This window comes from Vipera ursinii (genome assembly GCF_947247035.1).
Source record: "Vipera ursinii genome assembly, chromosome: 7".
NCBI lineage: Eukaryota > Metazoa > Chordata > Lepidosauria > Squamata > Viperidae > Vipera > Vipera ursinii.
Window position 1 is genome coordinate 48,351,545 of NC_139521.1, and position 20,683 is coordinate 48,372,227.

General features: G+C 37.0%; 1 protein-coding gene across 2 annotated transcripts in view; it reads right to left on the reverse strand.

Annotated features, from left to right (window-relative positions):
- INPP4B (inositol polyphosphate-4-phosphatase type II B) overlaps positions 1-20,683 on the reverse strand; it is a 223,250-nt gene that overhangs the window by 56,703 nt on the left and 145,864 nt on the right. For both annotated transcript variants that reach the window (XM_083366960.1, XM_083366961.1), the window contains 2 exons: positions 16,918-17,053; positions 1,707-1,879 (listed from right to left, as the gene is read on the reverse strand). In XM_083366960.1, the coding sequence (XP_083223086.1) occupies positions 1,707-1,879; positions 16,918-17,053 (309 nt within the window). The remainder of the gene's footprint in view (positions 1-1,706; positions 1,880-16,917; positions 17,054-20,683) is intronic.

The following is a 20,683-nucleotide window of genomic DNA, read 5'->3' on the forward strand; positions in this document are numbered from 1 at the left end:
TCCTTCAGGAGGGCTAACTTGCAGATATTATAGACAAATTATTTCTACATTTGGCTATGTTTTCTAGCAGGGTTGAAGTGTTCAATTTTACTGGAACAATAATGTCCTCTGTAGTTTTCTCTAAGTAACTATCTGTGTGATTTGTTTGTTCACCATTTATTTATTTGGCTTATAAATCATCATGAAAAAGAAATAAGAAAACTTCTTGAAGTAAATGAACAAGCACTGTTCAATATTGCAGAACATAGCCAGAGAAAGCCATCAAAATGTGAGTGTTGGATTCAGATGGGTTGGCAAAAAAGAGCATTTGTAATACCATTCTTGTGTCTGAATTCTGAAATATGTAGTAAGCATTCCATATGACTAACACTTTGCCAGTAGAATACTCTTCCAATGAGTATAGCTCAGAAGCAGGCACTCAGGGTTATATCTTTTAGTACTATCAATGAACAGTGAACTATCAATGGAGAGCAGAAGGAACATGTCATTGAACAGACTGAACTTTTTCATGTGTTGTACTACAATTTTCAAATTTTCCAACAAACTTGCTGACTGAAGGTGATGAGTTGTAGTTTATTTATTTATTTATTTATTTATTTATTTAATTAAATTTTTATACCGCCCTATTCCCGAAGGACTCAGGGCGGTTTACAGGGCAACATAAAATATGATATAAAAATAGTATAAATTAAAATAGATTAAATTACATAAGCCCAACAATTAAAACAATATTAAAAGCTAAAACCCCTTCAGTCCAGGCCTGATAGATAAAAAAACCAAGTTTTCAGATCCCGGCGAAATGTACGCAGATCGGGGGCGGTCCGAAGTTCCACCGGTAAATCATTCCAAAGGGAAGGTGCGCCCACAGAGAATGCCCTCCCCCTGGGGATCACCCGCCGGCGCTCCTTAACCATCGGCACCCTGAGAAGGCCCTCCCTGTGGGAGCGCACAGGACGATGGGAAGTTGATGCCGGCAGCAGGTGTTCCTTCCCTTAGATAATCCGGACCCAAGCCATTCAGAGCTTTATAGGTCATTACCAGCACCTTGAATCTCACCCGGAGGGCAACCGGAAGCCAATGCAGCTCACGGAGAAGAGGTGTTACACGGGAGTATCGGGAAACTCCCATAACAACTCGCGCGGCTGCATTCTGCACCAGTTGAAGCCTCCGCGTGGTCCTCAAGGGCAGCCCCATGTAGAGAGCGTTGCAGTAGTCTAGCCGGGAGGTCACGAGCGCATGGGTGACTGTGCGTAGGGCATCTCGGTACAGATAGGGCCGCAACTGGCTCACCAGACAAAGCTGGGCAAAAGCCCCCCTGGTCACGGCTCCTATATGGTCTTCGAAATTGAGCCGTGAATCCAAGAGGACGCCCAAGTTGCGAGCCCTATCGACGGGGGGTAACACCTCACCCCCCCATCATTAGTGATGGAACAACCTGGTTAACCCGAGATGCCGGTATGCACAGCCACTCAGTCTTGGCAGGATTGAGACGAAGCCTGTTTCTCCCCATCCAAACCTGGACCGCCTCCAGGCAACGGGACATCACGTCGAGTGCATCACTGTAGTTCAACACAATGATATGAAACCAGGTTGAAGAAGGATGCTCCAGAGTTATGAAGATATTCTTTGTTGTCCTTAAAGTTGGTTCAATGAAAGCTTAATGATTTACATCTATTATTTTTCAATAAAACAAAGAAAACACCTACTGCTTGACTGAAGACTATATCTCTTCTTAGTGTCAACATTAAACACTGTGGCAAACAACATGCAAGCTCCTGAAGCAGAACAAAAGACATTGATTGCTTTGCCCTTGTCACTACTTCTCCAATACAGTCGTTCAGTGTAACTATGAGAGGATACAGTTGTTCATACCAGTCACCTGTAACAAATAAGGAATACTGTCAGTGACCATCAAAGTAGAATTGAAATATATCAGAACATATGTAACTATCATAATTCATTCATGTACATGATTTAAGGTTATGTGCCTGATTATGAGTATGTAGGTTACTATAATCTAAATACATATTCAGAATTTAATTGAGATCAATTACTTAAATTAACTTCTCTAAGAAAGCAATCTGACACCAAACCCATGGAAGAAAACTCAAAAATTAATTTTATGCCTTTTTAGTTGAGAAAAATATTTCCTATTTGTCAAGTGTAAGTAGCACTAAATATTGGTATTCTTTAGTGATTTCATGTGGATATGGTGTACATGTGACTATCTGAAACTATTTGCATAATTTGGAAATTTAATACTTCTGATATATTTATTTCAGAAAAAAACATGAACGGAATAGATTTCCTCAGTCTGGCAATAGCCTTAGAAATTGTTATAATTTTCGTTCCAACATTCATTAAAATAATCACCAAATTTTGCTTTGTAACTATTTTATAAGAATGTGTACCATACTTAATAATATTTTCAGTTCCAAATATATTCCCATTTTTATCCTCAAAATGAAGAAATAAAGAATAAAACAGAAAATGGTCATCTTTCTTTCTCAGTCCCTTTGCTGGACTGTAAGCACTGTTATTACAGATACTATATTTAACTTGTCATGGAATACTGCACCATTTGTGATGGCATTATCTAATGAGTTTAAAACAAGACCATAAAATGTTCTGTATCTTCCTACTCTATATTGTCAGGTGAACCTCCCCCGGGTGAAAAGGATTAAAAGATTAAATAAGAGTTGAAGCAAAATAATTCACTCCCATTAAATATTAAAAGCCACTTTGTTACTCACTAGTGCTCCCTCAGTATTTGAAAAATGCATCAGTTTGAAAGGACTTGCTCTGTCTTAATGATATCATCACATATCAAACCATTTTGTCATGCATTCCATGACATATATATCCATGATATATATCATTTTGTCATGCATTCCATCCTCTCTCTTAACTCCACTAAATTGCAGTCCATGACTGATCTATTAAGTATTAAATTCACTTCCATTTATTTTCATGATTTCATGTTGTAGCTAGATCTGATTCTGTATAGCTCCAAACCGTCACATCATTTCACGTGACGTCTGCCTATACACAATCTTGTGAGTATTCAAAAAAAATAAAAATGCTAGAATCTTTTTTAGAAAACATAAATGATACAAAATGATACAGCCCAACAATTGCAAAAAAACCGAAAGCAAAACCAATACAAGAGAAATATTACTAACATGATAGAACCAGACAAGTATGTGCGATGGACATATGCTTGACCTAATGCCGTTATAAAATACTTTTGTCCACTTTCACTCATAAGCTGCTTCTTTATATACAGTATATAGAATCAAGTAGCTGTTTTGAGCTATGCCATATGGTTTGTCAGCAGATCAGGGGTTTTGTAGCATATTCCTTCCTAATTTGCAGTTCAGTAACTCTGTAATAAGTTTCAAGTAAAACAGTTTTCTAGCAATTCTGCACTGTGGATGTACTGGAAACCTGGAATGTAAGATCCATGAATCAAGGAAATCTGGACATGATCAAACAAGAGATGACAAGACTGAACATTGACATCTTAGGAATCAGCGAACTAAAATGGACAGGAATTTGTGAATTTAATTCAGATGACCATCAGGTATACTACTGCGGGCAAGAATCCCTCAGAAGAAATAAAGTAGCCTTCATAGTCAATAAAAGAGTAGGAAAAGCAATACTGGGATACAATCCCCAAAATGACAGAATGATCTCAGTTTGAATTCAAGGCAAACCATGCAATATCACAGTAGTCCAAGTCTATGCCCCAAACACTTGTGCTAAAGAGGAAGAAACTGATCAGTTATATGAAGCCCTACAGCACCTTATAGAACTAACACCAAAAAATGATGTCCTTATCATCATGGGGGATTGGAATGCTAAAGTAGGAAGCCAAAAGATAACCGGAATAACAGGCAAGTTTGGCCTTGGGGTACAAAATGAAGCAGGAAACAGGCTGACAGAATTTTGTCAAGAGAATACGATGGTCATAGCAAACACTCTTTTCCAACAACCCAAGAGACGGCTCTACACATGGACATCACCAGACGGTCAACACAGAAATCAGATTGACTATATGCTCTGCAGCCAAATATGGAGAAGCTCTATACAGTAAGTAAAAACAAGACCAGGAGCTGACTGTGGCTCAGACCATGAGCTTCTCATTGCAAAGTTTAGGCTTAAACTGAAGAAAGTAGGAAAAAGCACTAGGCCACTCAGGTATGAATTAAATCATATCCCTGTTGAATATACAGTAGAGGTGACAAATAGATTTAAGGAATTAGATCTGATAGACATAGCCTGAAGAACTATGGACAGAGGTTCGCAACATTGTACAACAGGTAGCAACCAAAACCATCCCAAAGAAAAAGAAATGCAAGAAAGCAAAATGGCTGAGGAAGCTTTGCAAATAGCTGAGGAAAGGAGAGAAGCGAAAGGCAAGGGAGAAAAAGAAATATATGCCCAATTAAATGCAGATTTCCAAAAAAATAGCTAGAAGAGATAAGAATGCCTTCTTAAATGAACAGTGCAAAGAAATAGAAGAAAACAATAGAATAGGGAGGACCAGAGATCTTTTCAAGAAAATTGGAGAGATGAAGGGAACGTTTAATGCAAAAATGGGCATGATAAAGGACCAAAATGGCAGGGACCTAACAGAGGCAGAAGAAATTAAGAAGAGGTGGCAAAATTACACAGAAGAACTATACAAGAATGAGCTTAACGTCCCTGATAATCACAATGAGGTGGTCACTGAGCTCAAGCCAGACATCCTAGAATGTGAAGTGAAGTGGGCCTTAGAAAAGCTGAGCAACAACAAAGCTAATGGAGGTGACAGTATTCCTGCTGAGCTATTCAAAATCTTAAAAGACGATGCAGTAAAAGTGCTACACTCAATTTGCCAGCAAATTTGGAAAACTCAACAGTGGCCACAGGATTGGAAAAGATCAGTTTACATTCCAATTCCAAAGAAAGGCAGTGCCAAAGAATGTTCAAACTATCGCACCATTGCACTCATTTCTCATGCTAGTAAAGTTATGCTTAAAATCCTACAAGCTAGACTCCAGCAGTATGTGGATCGAGAACTACCAGAAGTACAGGCAGGATTTCGAAGAGGCAGAGGAACTAGAGATCAAATTGCCAACATACGCTGGATCATGGAGAAAGCTAGAGAGTTCCAGAAAAACATCTACTTCTGCTTCATTGACTATGCTAAAGCCTTTGATTGTGTGGATCATAACAAACTGTGGCAAGTTCTTAAAGAGATGGGAGCACCAGACCATCTTATTTGTCTCTTGAGAAACCTATATGTGGGCCAAGAAGCAATAGTGAGAACTGAACACAAAACCACTGATTGGTTCAAAATTGGGAAAGGAGTCTGGCAAGGATGTATACTGTCGCCCTGCCTACTTAACTTATATGCAGAGCACATCATGAGAAAGGCAGGGCTAGATGAATCAAAAGTTGGAATTAAGATTGCCGGAAGAAACATCAACAACCTAAGATATGCAGATGATACCACTCTAATGGCAGAAAGTGAAGAGGAAGTAAAGAGCCTCTTGTTGCAGGTGAAGAAGGAGTGTGCAAAACCTGGGTTGAAACTTAACATTAAAAAAGCCAAGATCATGGCATCCAGCCCCCTCAATTCCTGGCAAATAGATGGGGAAGAAATGGAGGTAGTGACAGATTTTATTTTCCTGGGCTCCAAGATCATTGCAGATGGGGACTGTAGCCAAGAAATTAAAAGACGCTTGCTCCTCGGGAGGAAAGCCATGGCAAATCTAGACAGCAAACTAAAAAGCAGAGACATCACCCTGTCAACAAAAGTTTGTATAGTCAAGGCTATGGTCTTCCCAGTTGCAATGTATGGCAGTGAAAGTTGGACCATAAGAAAGGCTGAGCGCCAAAGAATTGAGGCCTTTGAACTATGGTGCTGGAGAAGACTCCTGCGAGTCCCTTGGACTGCAAGGCAATCAAACCGGTCAGTCCTAGAGGAGATCAACACTGACTGCTCTTTAGAAGGCCAGATCCTAAAGCTAAAACTCAAATACTTTGGCCACCTAATGAGAAGGAAGGACTCAATGGAGAAGAGCCTAATGCTGGGAAAGATTGAGGGCAAGAGAAGAAGGGAATGACAGAGAATGAGGTGGCTGGATGGAGTCACTGAAGCAGTAGGCGTGACCTTAAATGGACTCCAGAAGATGGTAGAGGACAGGGAAGCCTGGAGGAACGTTGTCCATAGGGTCGTGATGGGTCGGACACGACTTTGCAGCTAACAACAACATCCACTATTATATAGTAAGTAGACATCTGACATGCAAAACTTTGAAAAATATTTGAATATAATATTATAAAAGCTAAAGTTCAACAAAAATGTTTTAAATTAAACCATAAGAGTAGATAAAAATAAAAAAGCAATTTAAGAACTGAAACTGAACAGAACTCCAGAACGTAATAGTACCTTTAAAATATACAATACTTACTTATTTATTAAACTCCAGGTTGCATGATTCCATGATTCTGGGTGGCTTTATATTCATAATAGCTATAAAATTGGCAATAAAACCCAGAGTACCTGGAGGGAGCAGCAACCAAGAATCTTGCCCCACACCAGAGAAAAAGAACAGACAAAATTCCTACACAATCATATTAACCTAGGAGTGACAGGAAAACCCAAGATATTCAACTATTTAAAGAGATATTTAGCTAATTATTGCAATTATACAATAACTGCTATGAACAGTTGCCTCTTTCTTTTGGACATAAGATGTATTCCTGCAGCCTTGTGACAGCATCTTAAAATAAAAGCTTGTTTAGTGTCCAAAGATGGAAGTTATCCAAAAGTGTAACCATGTATCCATCAACTTCATGCCCCTGACAAATCGTTCCACAAGGATAAATTCTACACATTATAGATTGCTACCTGAAAATAAAAAAAATCCAGGTCAAAATAACCCATGTTAGATAACAGCAGTTGCTGTTTTCTCAGAGATTGTTATTTCATATCTCATAGGTGACTGCAGATTATAGCTGAATGGCCATATTTTTTATCAATGTAAATATTTGAATTACAATTTTAAAAATTTGGCAATCTATTGGAATGTTCCAGCATTACAACATTGTATTTTTCAATATATTTTTACACTTTCAGAGAATGTGATGAAAAACAACACTATAGTCTGAATTTATAATGTAAACACTTGTGAAAGAAGGCTAAAATCTAAAATGTACAATACAATCAATGAATTACTTCACAAATTAAAAAAACATGATCTTAATTCTTAAGAACAGATGAAAAAACAGCAGTGAAACTACTGCAATGAAATAGGGAATTGAGAATTCTTTTATGATAGAAATGTAGTTTTTAAAATGTTTACTGGCTGTATAAATTAATAGTAATTTTATCTTACTTTTTACCTTCAAGGCTTAATTCATCTGGGACAGTAAATATGCCACACTTTAAAGAATTTGTCAGAATGCCTTGCATATTAGTTTTACCTTCCTAAAACCTAGTGTGTGTGTAGTATCAGCTTTTAAAATCCAATAAGATGTCAATGTATGCTGGCTTGTACAAGTTGGCATTTCTAAATGTTTGGAATATTCAAGTTCATAAACATTTGCTATGCTTCATGCAAAGCTTACATAGAACACTAAACTTAGGTGATACTCATTTTGCCTTAATAAAAATCCCTATAGAAAAGTCACCCTCTTTTGTGCGAGTTTCACCTCTAGTCTCTGCAGTCCTTTAATAACCTGAAAGACCAATTAATAATGGAACAGAATTGTGGAAAGACACTGCTCACAGTCATTCATGTCTTAGTTACCTTCTGTCTGGATTACTACAACATGCTTTGTATGGGGCTGCCCCTAAAACTTATCTGGAAGCTGCAACTGATTTAGGATGCAATGACAGTTAATTCTGGATGTCCTGTGATTTACTGAGTAACACCCTTAATTTACAATCTTTGGGACAGAAAGGCTGTCATCCTACTAGGTCAGGTAGGGTAGGCATGCTCTAGGTTCCCTCTTGTAACAGAATATGTGGATGACTTTGGGGCACAAGGGGAGAGATGTTGCATAGAAAACAATCACACAAGAGAAGCAGGAATTCCCTATGGATTATTGGTCAGAGGAAGAAACTTAGGTAGAGATGACAGGAAGTCTGTACCATCAGACTTGCAAGATTCTGTTAATGTACTATTTCAATAAAGTAGAATTAGCTCATTTAGTTGTGTTTTCTGTCTGGTTTAACTAGGAGGGCTGACACTTCCCTTTAATGTTGCCACCCAATAAGACCTCAGACACATGCCTTCTCAGTGGCCACCCCAACCTCCCACTTGAGTTCCAAGGAATCCCAAACCTTTTAACCTTCAGGAGAGCTGTGAACACCTGACTTTTTCCTAAGCAATAGGCTTGCATGGGGATTAACTGGAAGAATGCTGGTCTAGTGCCTGTGGGATAGGGAAGTTTTAATTTAAGCCATGTCTTTATGAATTGTTATGAATTGTTATATGGGACAGGTAGCCATAGAGGCCAAGGTCATGTAAATTAATAAATAGTAATTTTGAAAAACACTGCCCTGTTTGGCATGAGAACTTCCGTTTGGTTATCAATGACAGATACTCACAGATACAGAACCTTTATTATACACATTAGAAAAATACAACATTACATAACTTTTTGACATAATCGTCATTCAAATTGAGGCACTTGTCATAATGTCTTACAAGGTTTGAAATTCCTTAGTATCTGAGCTATGCGGGGCGGTATGTGATCAAAAACATCCCAACAGAACTGCTTCAAAAGTTCTTAGGTGCATCTAGCGGCATGTGGTGAGCATTATCGTGAATCAACACCACACCGGAAGTCAACATGCCCCGCCGCTTGTTATGGATAGCTCGTCTGAGTTTTGGTAATGTTTCACGGTAGACTTCTGAATAGATGGTTGAACCATGCTCCATGAACTTCACTAACAGTACTCATTTGGCATGATTTTCTATGGCACCACTTCTGGTGTGGTGTTGGTTCACAATAATGCTAGCCTGCACACTGCTAGACGCACACAATAACTTTTGAAGCGGTACCATTGGGATGTTTTTGATTACCCCCCCCCCATAGCACAGATTTGGCGCTGAGCGACTACTACTAACGAATTTCAAACCTTGTAAGACGTTATGACAAGTGCCTCAATTTGAATAGCGGTTATGTCAAAAAGTAATGTAATGTTGTAGTTTTCTAATGTGTATAACAAAAGTTCTGAATCTGCAAGTGCCTGTCACTGATAATTTATTTATTTATTTCCAAATTGCCTTCATGATATACTTGTTTCTAACTGTATCCATCAAACCTTTATTAAATCATTATTATGGCCTTTGGACAAGAAAGTTATATGGTATATTTGGTTTTCCTAGGAAGTTAAAACACATAGACAAAAACAAGAACCTTGGGGTTATTGTGGTATTTCCACAATGTTAGAAAAATAGGCTTGACTGTCAACAAAAGAATTATAGTAGCCTCTTTGCCAAGGCATTATGAATATTTATATTTCAGGACTCCTAGCTGGTTTGAAGTCATAGTTATGAGAGTTAGCAACAAATATGCATGATGAACTCCAATTAGAACTACAGAATCATAAAGAAGGATGCAGAGGTCCACCTGCCGAGGAATTTGCTGGTTTTCTGGAAGACAAAATTGCTCAGCTTCTTTCCCAGTTAGATGCCAGCATGGTTGCTGATCCGGTGGAGGGACCTGGGGCAGATCCTGGCCCTGTTATCTGGCAATTGTTTGACTCTGCTGCTCCTGAGGAAGTGTACAGGATCTTAGGGAGTATGCATGCAAGCATCTGTGTTTTAGACCCATACCTCTCCAGGTTTGTGAAAGCTTCTTGGGAAGTGACATGTGGGTGCTTCCCTGCAGTAGGGAGTAGTGCCCTAGAATTTTAAGGACACTGTAATCCTCCCTCTTCTTAAGAAGCCATTGCTGGATTCCACCCTGTTGGTTAATTTCCAACTTGTCTCTAATCTTCCCTTTTTGGAGAAGTTTGTTGAGTAGGTGCTCCAGAGGCTCTAGAATTGTCTAAAACCTTACCAGTCAGTATTCAGGGACAGAAATGGATATGGGACAGAAATGACATTGGTCATGCTTTTTTATGATTTCTGGTGGGAGCAGGATGGAGTAGTCCATCTATCCTACTCTACTTGACTTCTTGGTGGTCCAGAAGGATATCCTTGTCCATGGTATCCTTCTGGAACGGCTTTGAGAGTTGCGGGGGACTCTGTGTTGTCCTGGTTCACTTCCTTCCTCTATGGCCGACCTTAGTTGGTGTTGATAGGAGGTGAGAGATCCAGCCCTTGTCCACTGCTTTGTGAGGTACTCTCTTGATACTATCTCTGCTTCTGTTTAACATCTATATGAAGCTGCTAGGTGAGATCATCCATCACCATGGACTGATATATCATCATATGCTGATGATATTCAGCTATCTCAGCTCATCGTGAGTTAAGTAATGCCGTGACCTCCTTCTCACTATGCCTGGAGGTTGTTAGGGACTGGATGGGGAGCAACAGGCTGAAATTGAACCCTAGCAAGACTGAATGACTCTGATTTTGGGGTTCTTTAGACCATGGAGAATTGCCACCTTTGGTTTTGGATGGGGTGGCACTGCCCCAAACAGACCCAATGCCTAATCTGGAGGTTCTCCTGGACTCATGACTCCTATTTGAGGAAAAGGTGACAGTCATGGCCAGGAGGGCCCTTGAGCAACTGCAGCTTGTGTTCCAGTTATGCCCTTTCCTGGACCAACAATCCCTACTTATGGTCATTCAGACTTTACTCACCTCCTGCCTTGACTCTATGCACTCTATACGGGCTGCCCTTGAATAGCATCTGGAAGCTCCAGTTAGTTCAAAATGGAGCAGCCTGAAAGGTTTTGTGCAGACCTCAGTGTGCACATGTGTCACATTTCCTGAGGGAGTTGCATTGGTTGCCAATTTGCTTCTGGATGCAATTCAAGATGCTGATTGTCACCTTTAAAGCCTGGCTTGGGACAGGGTTATCTGAGGGATTGTGTTTTGCCAGTCACATCCACCTGACCCACCAGAGCAGGGAGGCAAGGAATGTTGTGGGTTCCATCCTTAAAAAGGTATATCTGGCAGGACACAGAAGAAGGGCCTTCTCCATCCTTCTCCTTCCCTTTGGAATATCATCCCTTCAGAAATTAGACTGGCCCCCACTTACTCTTTTGTAAGGCCCTGAAGACTTGAGATAGTCAGCAGGCTTGGGGAACTCAGAGTGGGACAGAGCACATCAAATGGCTCATTTGATTGTGTGCTGTTGCCAGGAGCTGGTGGGTTTATTGTTCTTTCTTTCATTCATTTTATTTTCTATATTGTGTTTTTATTGCTTCTAAGCTGCCAATAGTTGCTGTGAGCAAGTAGGTTGTCATATACTTTTTCCAAATAAATAAAACAAACAAATAAATAAATAGATAAAGTTATAATGGATATGGAGTTTTCTAATCCAACGACCTGCCTGGGGCAGGAATCCTGCTAGTATCCCAGACACAAGGTTGTCCAATTGTTGCATGAAAATGTTCAGTGATGTTCATGAACCAAGAGGCATGCACTAAAGTATAACTATCCAATATGCTGTATATTGACATATTATGCTGTATCTCAATAACATCCAAAATAAATTAGCACTTATGCAATATCATCACCTGGTAACAAATCTCTTTGATAAAGGAAGTTGGTTTCATAAACAGTTTATGAGATAGGGTAGAAATAGAGCCAAAGGTTAAGAAACAAAATTTCACTGTTAATTTAATAAATACAGTATCAATTTTTTTTATTTTAATCCCATTTATATCCCGCCCTTCTCCGAAGACTCAGGGCGGCTTACAATCTAAGCACAAATTAAATGTGCTTAGCAATAGCCTTCATTCTATGTATATGCTTGCTTATTAGGTCTTTCGCGCCCCCCCCCCAGTGGCACTATTACAAAGTTAGCTTATTGCCCCCAACAATCTGGGTCCTCATCAATGGTCAATTGCAAATGGCTTTTCAAAAAAAAAAGAAAATTAGGAGATTGATTTGATTTAGTAGTCATGAAAAAGTAAGCTGTTTTTAAAAATTTTATGCCATTTATCCATTCTGTTTGTTCATGCCATAAACTGAGTGTGTGTGAGTATTGTATATATGTGTGTTTGTGTGAACACATACACACGTATTTCTGTGCATAGTGCATAAGGACATTTTTTTTAAAAAAAAGAGGGATATAAAATCTATGAATTCCAACTTTCAAGTACAAGCACAAAAATTGTATTATTGCTTTATAAAAACCTTCTTCTTTAAAAGAAATATTTTGTACCCAGTTTATTCTACAATGAAATCATAATGCTGATGACACCATAGATGGTTACTATGGAAACTGAACTGAAATCCAGCTTAAAGGATACTCATCAAATTATAAAAAAATAAATAAATGTGAATATATGTTTCTCATTTAAATTTGGCAATCTAGGGAATTTTTAATGCAAAAGAGCTATAAACCAAAGACAGAACTAAACAAAATTGTTCCACAAACAAACACACATAACTATGAAAGGATCCTCTTAGGAGGTAAGAAACATTCAAGGAGGACAAAAGGATCAGAAATATTAAGACAAAGAAATGAAACTATCAAGAAAATAAAATAGTACATATAGCTGAAAATAATTTGCTCCCATTCACTCTACCTCTCTCTGTTTTCCTTCCTGGCAAAAACCTCTTGCCTCCTCATACTGCTTCACCCATTGTCTTTTGCCTTTTATATGTTCTATTTTTTCCCTTTTGGAAAAACCCCATCATATGTTTACCAGGCATCTCCTTCTTCTCAATTGTTTATACTGTATAATTGATTTATGATGAGATCAATATTCATTCTTTCTACATGATCAAATCCCCTATATATTTTTCTTTCATTATAGCCATTCACCTTTGTATTTAGTCCACATTCATTCATATTTAACAATCTCATTTATTTTATCACATACTTAAATAATCTATTCCCATAGCATTCATTGTACTTTTGTTTCACAGACATTGCTAAAGCACACTTCTGTAGGTTAAATGGATAGAAGTATGTGTAGTTATTTTCCATTGTTTTGACAAACTTTGATGTTTCCCAGCACACAAGATAGTACCCACTAATTTTTTATGAGTATATGAATGCCTTAAAATTTCTTCATTTGTCCTCATGTTTACCAAGTAGTTTAACAAGATATAAAAATGTATATATTTGCTGTTGTTTTGGATATTTATATGTACATTGCAGTTTGCAGTTCATGTTTCTTGACAAATAACAATCTTGATTTTTTTATAATTAATTTAGCTATTCATATTATTTACTGAGTTGTACAATCTAATACACAAGTATTAAACAACCAAGGGAATGTTATATTTCTTTGTATTTCCTATTCACTATTGAATCATTTGCAAGGCTGATGCTTTTTATTAATATTTTAAGTATGTTTATGAACCAGAATTTCATGATAAGCCAAGTAAAATACAGAGTGTAGACATTTTGTATTATTTTATTCTTTTTCATATATTGCTAAATATTCCCAGTATAATATAAAATTAATGTGAAAGTTAATATTTATGGAGATATGGTATTGTACATTATGTTGTACCCCCCAGCTGCTTCAGTAGATATGAATAAAATCCTTTTATTCCCAATAAAAGAAAGACCTTCTTCCCCAGTTTGTATGAAAAATGCAGAGAAGTCCAAATGTGAATAATAATTACATGTAACTGTTTCAGTCTGGTAGAAACAAAAACTTGTCTAGCACTTTTATTGCTATTGCAGATGCACTAATGGACTTTCATGAGGAGGATTTTACTAGGTATTTATGATTGTTACAATCCCTGTTTATAATCCCAGCATACCATCAAGGCAATCACAGAAAGATCAGTAATGGCACTTTGAAATAATTCATTATCACTTACTGAAAAATGTAACATTTGCATATCCCAAACCAAAATATTTATCAGTCAAGTTCATAATCAAACGGGAAATGTCATTGCAATCCATAGTAGTAAAAAAAACACTCTGCCAATTGAAAATTGCTCAGTTGATTGATTTGAATTTATTTGCTGCTAAAGTCTAAGGGACCATGGATCTAAAGATGAGGTCTCAGAAATAAGAACTGCTGAAATGAGCCTATTTAACAAATCCCTAACAGTGTTTACAAGTGTGTACTCCATAACTTCATCAAGGCAAAAAAGATTTGGCACTTCAGAAATCTAGGCTTAAGGCCGTAAACCTGAAGGCTTGATGCCTCTGATGCACATTCTTATATTAAACTATCTGCATTTCATAATTCATCACTATTAACTTCAGGAAATGCATCCAATTGCATGCATGAAAACTGTACTGTTTATTTTAAAAACATTAATATTAGAATTTAGCAAAGATTAAAAAATAAAACAGAGAGCTGATTACATTTTGTAGAAATTCATGGTGTGGTTGGTAATCCAACATCTATTTTGGCATTCAGCGCCTGTATTTCTAGAAATGTTGCAATTTTTTTGGCATTCAAAGGTCATGCATAAATCCTGTTAAATGAAATAAAAGATTCACCAAGTTGAAAAAGTGAGGTACTTTTGAGCTATCAAAAGTAAGGATTGCCAATTCCAAAAAAATCTTTTTTAAAAATGATATTTAATGTAATCATGAGTTACATATTCATTGTAAACTTAATTTCTAACTTAGTCTAACCCTTTTGGCCTGCATTTTTCCTCCAGATATTTTGTCTTTTAGAATGACTTTCTGAACTGTGAAAAATGCATCTATCAAAAATAAAAAGCTTCTTTTACCATTTCTTAAAATTATAAACACTCAAAGAATGATAATCTTAAAATGCTGTTCAGTTAATTACTACTCATCATACATTTTTTATCTATTTCAGCAAAACCCATAATATGACAAAGCTAATGGAAAATAAAGGCAGAGATAGGGTGAAATGGTGGAAAACTTGATTTCTTTCGCAAATATGTTTAACAGGTCTCACGGTTGTCATTTTACAAGAGTTTTATGGAGGAAAACAGGAGACATTTGTTTCCCTGTTTCCCATAAGTCAGAAATCTTGGACATAATAATCTGGAATAAATGTACAGATGCTTGAATGCAGCTGTCCCCAACCTTTGCTGGGCGCAGGGGAGAGCGCATCCAGCTCATGCAAGAGAGAAGCCTTTGGAGCGTGGTTTTGTGCTTCTTCAGGTTTTCTCATCCCAAAAACTTTTGCAAAGGGACCGAAGGACTGAAGCAGGGCGAGATCCCTCTCCCTAAGCCTTTTGTGCATTTGCAAAAGCTTTGGCAAGGAGAAGAAAAGCCTTTGGGGGCACAGTCTCATGTTCCTTCAGACCGACCAAAGCTGCCCGACGCTCCAAAAGCGGATCGATTGTTCTGCACAGGCAGCCTCATGGAGTTAGCAAAGATGAGCAGGGAGCGCTTGTTCCACTCAGTCTTTGCTCTTATCGCGCTGCTTTTGGAGCATCAGGAGCAGGTGGCTTGGCTGCCCACCTAGGGGTGGGGAAGAGGAGAACCAGGCCTCCACTCACACAAGAGAGAAACCTTTGAGGTCCTGCTCGCGCAAGTGGAGCTGCATCTGTGTGCCAGCCCACCGTTTGTGTGACCCGGTTCCAAACAGCGCATGGTCTGGTAGTGGGCCACGGCCCGGGGGTTGGGAACTCCTGCTTTAATGTGGTCCTGACTTTTTTTATTACAGAATGCATTCAACTTATATTTTACCAAGGTAACTTAGAGAAGAGTCTAATATAAATATATAAATCTTAAATGATGACACAAAAGAAGTAACTACTTATAACATGACTGTTCCAAATAAACAATCATAATTTAGCAGATTATGGACACAAAGCTGCTCAATAAAATCAAGTATTTTGTGATATATTTTCATATATCAGGTAGTAGCAATTAATTAGTCATGCAATTTTATCTATAAAAGTAATTGGACCAAAGTATCTGAGCTTATATTAATAGTGTTATGTAGCATGCCACTAACTTTGCACCTCAGACATTCTATCTGTATTCCCTGAGACCTATTGTCTGTTTTACAAACCAATCTTTCCCTTTTGGTTTTACTGTCAATATGTTTTTAGAGCTGTTAATTTTCCTCATGAGTCTTACGTTTCTTCACTATTTAAACTGCAAATTCTGGCTTTGAGCAATTATGTTACTGCTTTTCAGGCTTCTTTCCTTCCATTTAAAAGCCATCCATTCATGTATTCCTTCATATTCTTCGGTTTATCATTTTCAGTTCATTAGTTTCAATGTCACACTATTATATTATTTCATTTCAATTTTTCACTCCTTTTCTCATCTCTCTTGTCATAGCTTTTCTCACATTTTAAACCAGCTATTCCCTCTCTATTAGGAAAGTTCCTTTCAAAAGTTGGAATCCACCTTTCTTAATTTCTTAATTAATACAGAAAAATATTAATCTGTACTTCTAAAGCCTTACATTGGACTACACTCCATGGAATTAAGAGGGGGACATACTTCAGACTAAGTTATAAATTATGATATTAGAAATAGTAGCTGCGATAATTCAGAGGCCAGTTCCTCAAGTCTTCATGCCCTTTTTATATTTCTGAAGTTTAATTATCCTTTACGCAGGTCACTATTTTTGAGAAGTTTCAGAACTATTATCCCAATGTTTAATCATAATACTAATACCTTTATTTTGAAAACAGCATGCAGTTTAATGGGAGGACATAAGTGTCAAATTGATAACTTCAGGCAATATCAGATTATGCTACCAATTCATAATCTGATAAATAACCCTCTAATATAAAAGGTGAAGAACTGGACTATCAGCACTATCTGATTTCACCATTTTATTTTATTTTTCTTTTGCAAAAATAAAAACGCATTCCTTACCACTTATGTGAGACGTTGATGAAGGTTCTTTCTCATTTTCCTTACTGATGCTGGGAGTGTTCTTCTTTTCAAGCAATCTGTCCACCATTGCAATAATGCAGTTTAAACTCTTCCCTACATTGGCCCACACCCTATCCTGAAAAAAATATCAATATCATTACTCAGTATTAACAGTTGCATGAAAAACTATAATTGCTTAGTTTATAGTGGTACATTATAGAACAAGTGAAATGAAAGAAATATATCAAAGAACAGGGTCCCCCATTTAATCAATCTTAACTAGATCCTTATTGCTATTTTTAAAGAATAATTCTAGAATAAAAATATTACATAATTTAAGATGGTGTTATAGGGTAAGAACAGGAAAAGCTGGGGGTGGAGTTAAATACATCACAATTTAGAGTCCTTGCATTGCCACAAGACATTCAAGTCTAGTCTCCCTTGAATTCCACTGACCCTTATCTAGCACCAAATTAGTGTTAAACTTTAGTTGATAAGATTCTTGTGGATAGACCTGAATAAATCTTTCATGCTTCAACCTTACAAATGATCCTGATTCTTTGTGTCTTCCAGGTGCTATACTACTATATTAATATACATTAGTACTGTATTAAAGCATTTTGGCATAGATCTTCTTGAGTTTAGCTTTTATAAGTTTAAGTTAAATTATGTAAGTTGTTCCCTATATCCTTATACAATTCCATTCATTACAAGATTACACTGGAATCATAAAAATGAACTATATTTAGACAACTGTAACTTTCCTCAAAATGAACTACATGTGCATAACAAACTTATAGAACTGAACCACAAAACTTTACTCAATACCTAACACTTCTATGTGAACATGGTATGTGCATACACATTTTACTTATGTGAATATACACACATAATCTCACACAGGAGCTTACAGCTAAAATTACAAAAGGCAATTAGAGTTTTACAAGCCCAATAAACATATTTATCCCCTTTTCAGGTAAGCAAAGAATACAGTTTTAATGCCTAGAAATGGGATGTGACAGATTTTAACTGCAGAAGAGTTGCATTATGGGAGCCAGTTTGGTGCAATGGCCAAGGTGCTGATCTAGAAACCAAGAGACTGTGGATTCTAGACATGAAACTGGCTGGGTGATTTTGGACCAGTCACTCTCAGCCCAACCCAGTTAACAGGGTTGTTGCTATGGGGAAAATAGAAGGCATTAATATTAAGTAAGTTCGCTGCCATGAGCTGACCAAATAGATATGCAGTAGATATAAATACAAATTTTGATATACTGGATAAAAGTATCATCTTATACACAGCAGCAGCATGTGAGTGTCCTTTAACTGAAAGAACCGTTGTGGCTGAAAGTAGCAATGCAATTAGATTGTTCATTAATATTGTTTCTTATACAGTAAATCAATAAGTTTTTCAGCAAAAATGTAAACAGGCATACATAATACTTCTTGGCATAGATGCCTTAAAAGAGATTTATGGTTAACTAGAATCTGTTAATTGTTCTTTAACCTACAAAGATCTCATTTGAAAATGTTCTGAATGATCATATATAGAAAACTTAATTTTATAGTATTCTCACAACACCATCCATTTGTTGCTGAGATAAGGTAAGATACGTTGAGAGGCATTTGGCCGGTTCTATAAGTGACTGAATTTCTGTTCTACTTACATGATTAACTCTTTCTATCCAGAAAGAATTAAAAGAAAGAAGGCAGCAATTATTTAAAGTGAAACTGGAATATTTTATTTTTTTTATTTTTATAAGTTTTATTAATTTAAAAAATATATAATCTTTAGAGCTTGGTGAACAACGTTGTCTGGGTTTACATATTTAACATTAACTTCTTCAATATAAATTTATTCAGTACTGCACAATCCAGAATTTTTTCTTTGATTTTCCTTTCTTCCCCATATTTTTCCCTTTCCCCCTCATTAAACAATTACAATTCTTAGTACTGTTGATGTATACAAAATTAGATATAAACATCTTCATCATATTTTACTATTATAGAAATAACAATATCAATTCATGTCAATATCCTGTTTTTCATGCTCTTATTAAAGTTTGATTTCTCATCAATATTTAAAGTATCTTTGTCAGTTATGATTTTCTCAATATTTATTACATTTATATAGCTAAAAAAATTTATTCATACCAATCCTCCTCTTTTTTTCAAATTTCCCATATCAAGAAAAGAAGAAAAACGCTATTTTAGTTCTAAATCATATCTTCCATTATAAAAATCTAGTTATATCTAAGGGTTCTTTTAATCATATTCAAACAGGTATATTAAACAGATAGTGCCCCCCAATGATAGATCAAATCCTCTATTTTTTTAAGTTTAACTCTCGCTTTCTTTCTTTGCCAAGCAGTTTTCCAGGCCAAGGGAATTAAATCACCCAAGAATTTTCTTTCTGTTTTTGTGAAAGCTGCTTGGCATGAGAAAGACAATTTAGATATTTTTTGGGGGGAACTCTGCCCATCCTCATTCCCTAGATCAGGGGTTCCCAACCCCTGGTCTGTGGACCAGTACTGGGCTGCAGCATGCCAGCAACCAGTCCGCACAAAAAAGCAAAGCCCCATCTGCGAGATGCAGGCAGTACACAAAACCATGCCCCTTCTCCACGGAACCAGTCCCTGGTGCCCAAATGTTTGGGGACCTCTACCCTAGACATTTCCCCTGCCCGCTCTATGTTCCATTTTCTAGAATCTTCTTCCTTGTCATCAGGTGTATTTTGGAGAAAAGAGCAAAGGGTCTTTTGTATTTGCATTGTTATAGGTAGGTCTTGCAGTATTTTGTGTATGGCAGTCCATATTTCCCTTCTTCTATCTCCTCCATCTCTAGGTCCATTTCTTCTGCTTCACCTTCTGATTTCTGATTTATTTGTTCATACTTTGTGGTTGTTGTCTAGGAGCTTTCCAGTTGTAGCTTCAGTTTGGAGATTTGGTCCTTTATATCATCTAGGTTATTTTTAGTAACATTATGGTTTCTTTTTATGTCCTCTTTGTGTGCAACAATTGTTTGATGAATTTGCTGTAACATGGAAAGTATTTCCTTCCTTTTGAAAGGTGTTTTTTCTTGAGTATCCTTTAGTATCACCAGTCTCAGTAAGAGTGGAACAAAATTTCCTCTAGTTTTCTGTTTTGTATACAGCTTTAATAATCCAGCCCTAATAGCAATATTTTATAGTAATCTGTCTCAAGTATCCTGAAAATTATCAGTCAGGCCAGGTTGTAATCCACAATGTTCCAAGTATTCAAAATGTTCAACCTCCCTGCAGCCTCAAATGTATTAGTACTAATTAGAACAAATAATGCTTCCAGAGCATTTAAGTATTAAAAGTGGCATTTTTATCATCCTAGGGCTGTAATGGTGTTATGAAAATTGGCTTACCAGGTCTACGGAGATGTTTCAAACAGATGGTAGCAAAAATACAGAGTACTACTACTAGATGATAACAAGAATAACAGTTTTAATTCTTGTCATCTAAAGATCATGTGTTTTTTGCAGCCCAAACCTGGTGATCCTAATTAAGTGTACCTTTGTACCAATAAAGAAACATTTTTGTAGCTCAGGATTGAAATGAGAGGTTCTTGGTAGTCCTTGAGCTTGGTTGTTTTCTTGCAGACATTTCTTTTCCCAAACTAGGTAACATCAACTAACTCACACTGATGATGTTACCTAGTTGGGGAATGAAATGACTGCATGAAAACAAACAAGCTCAGAGAATAGCAAGGACTCCCCTGTGTACCTTTGTATTAGTGTT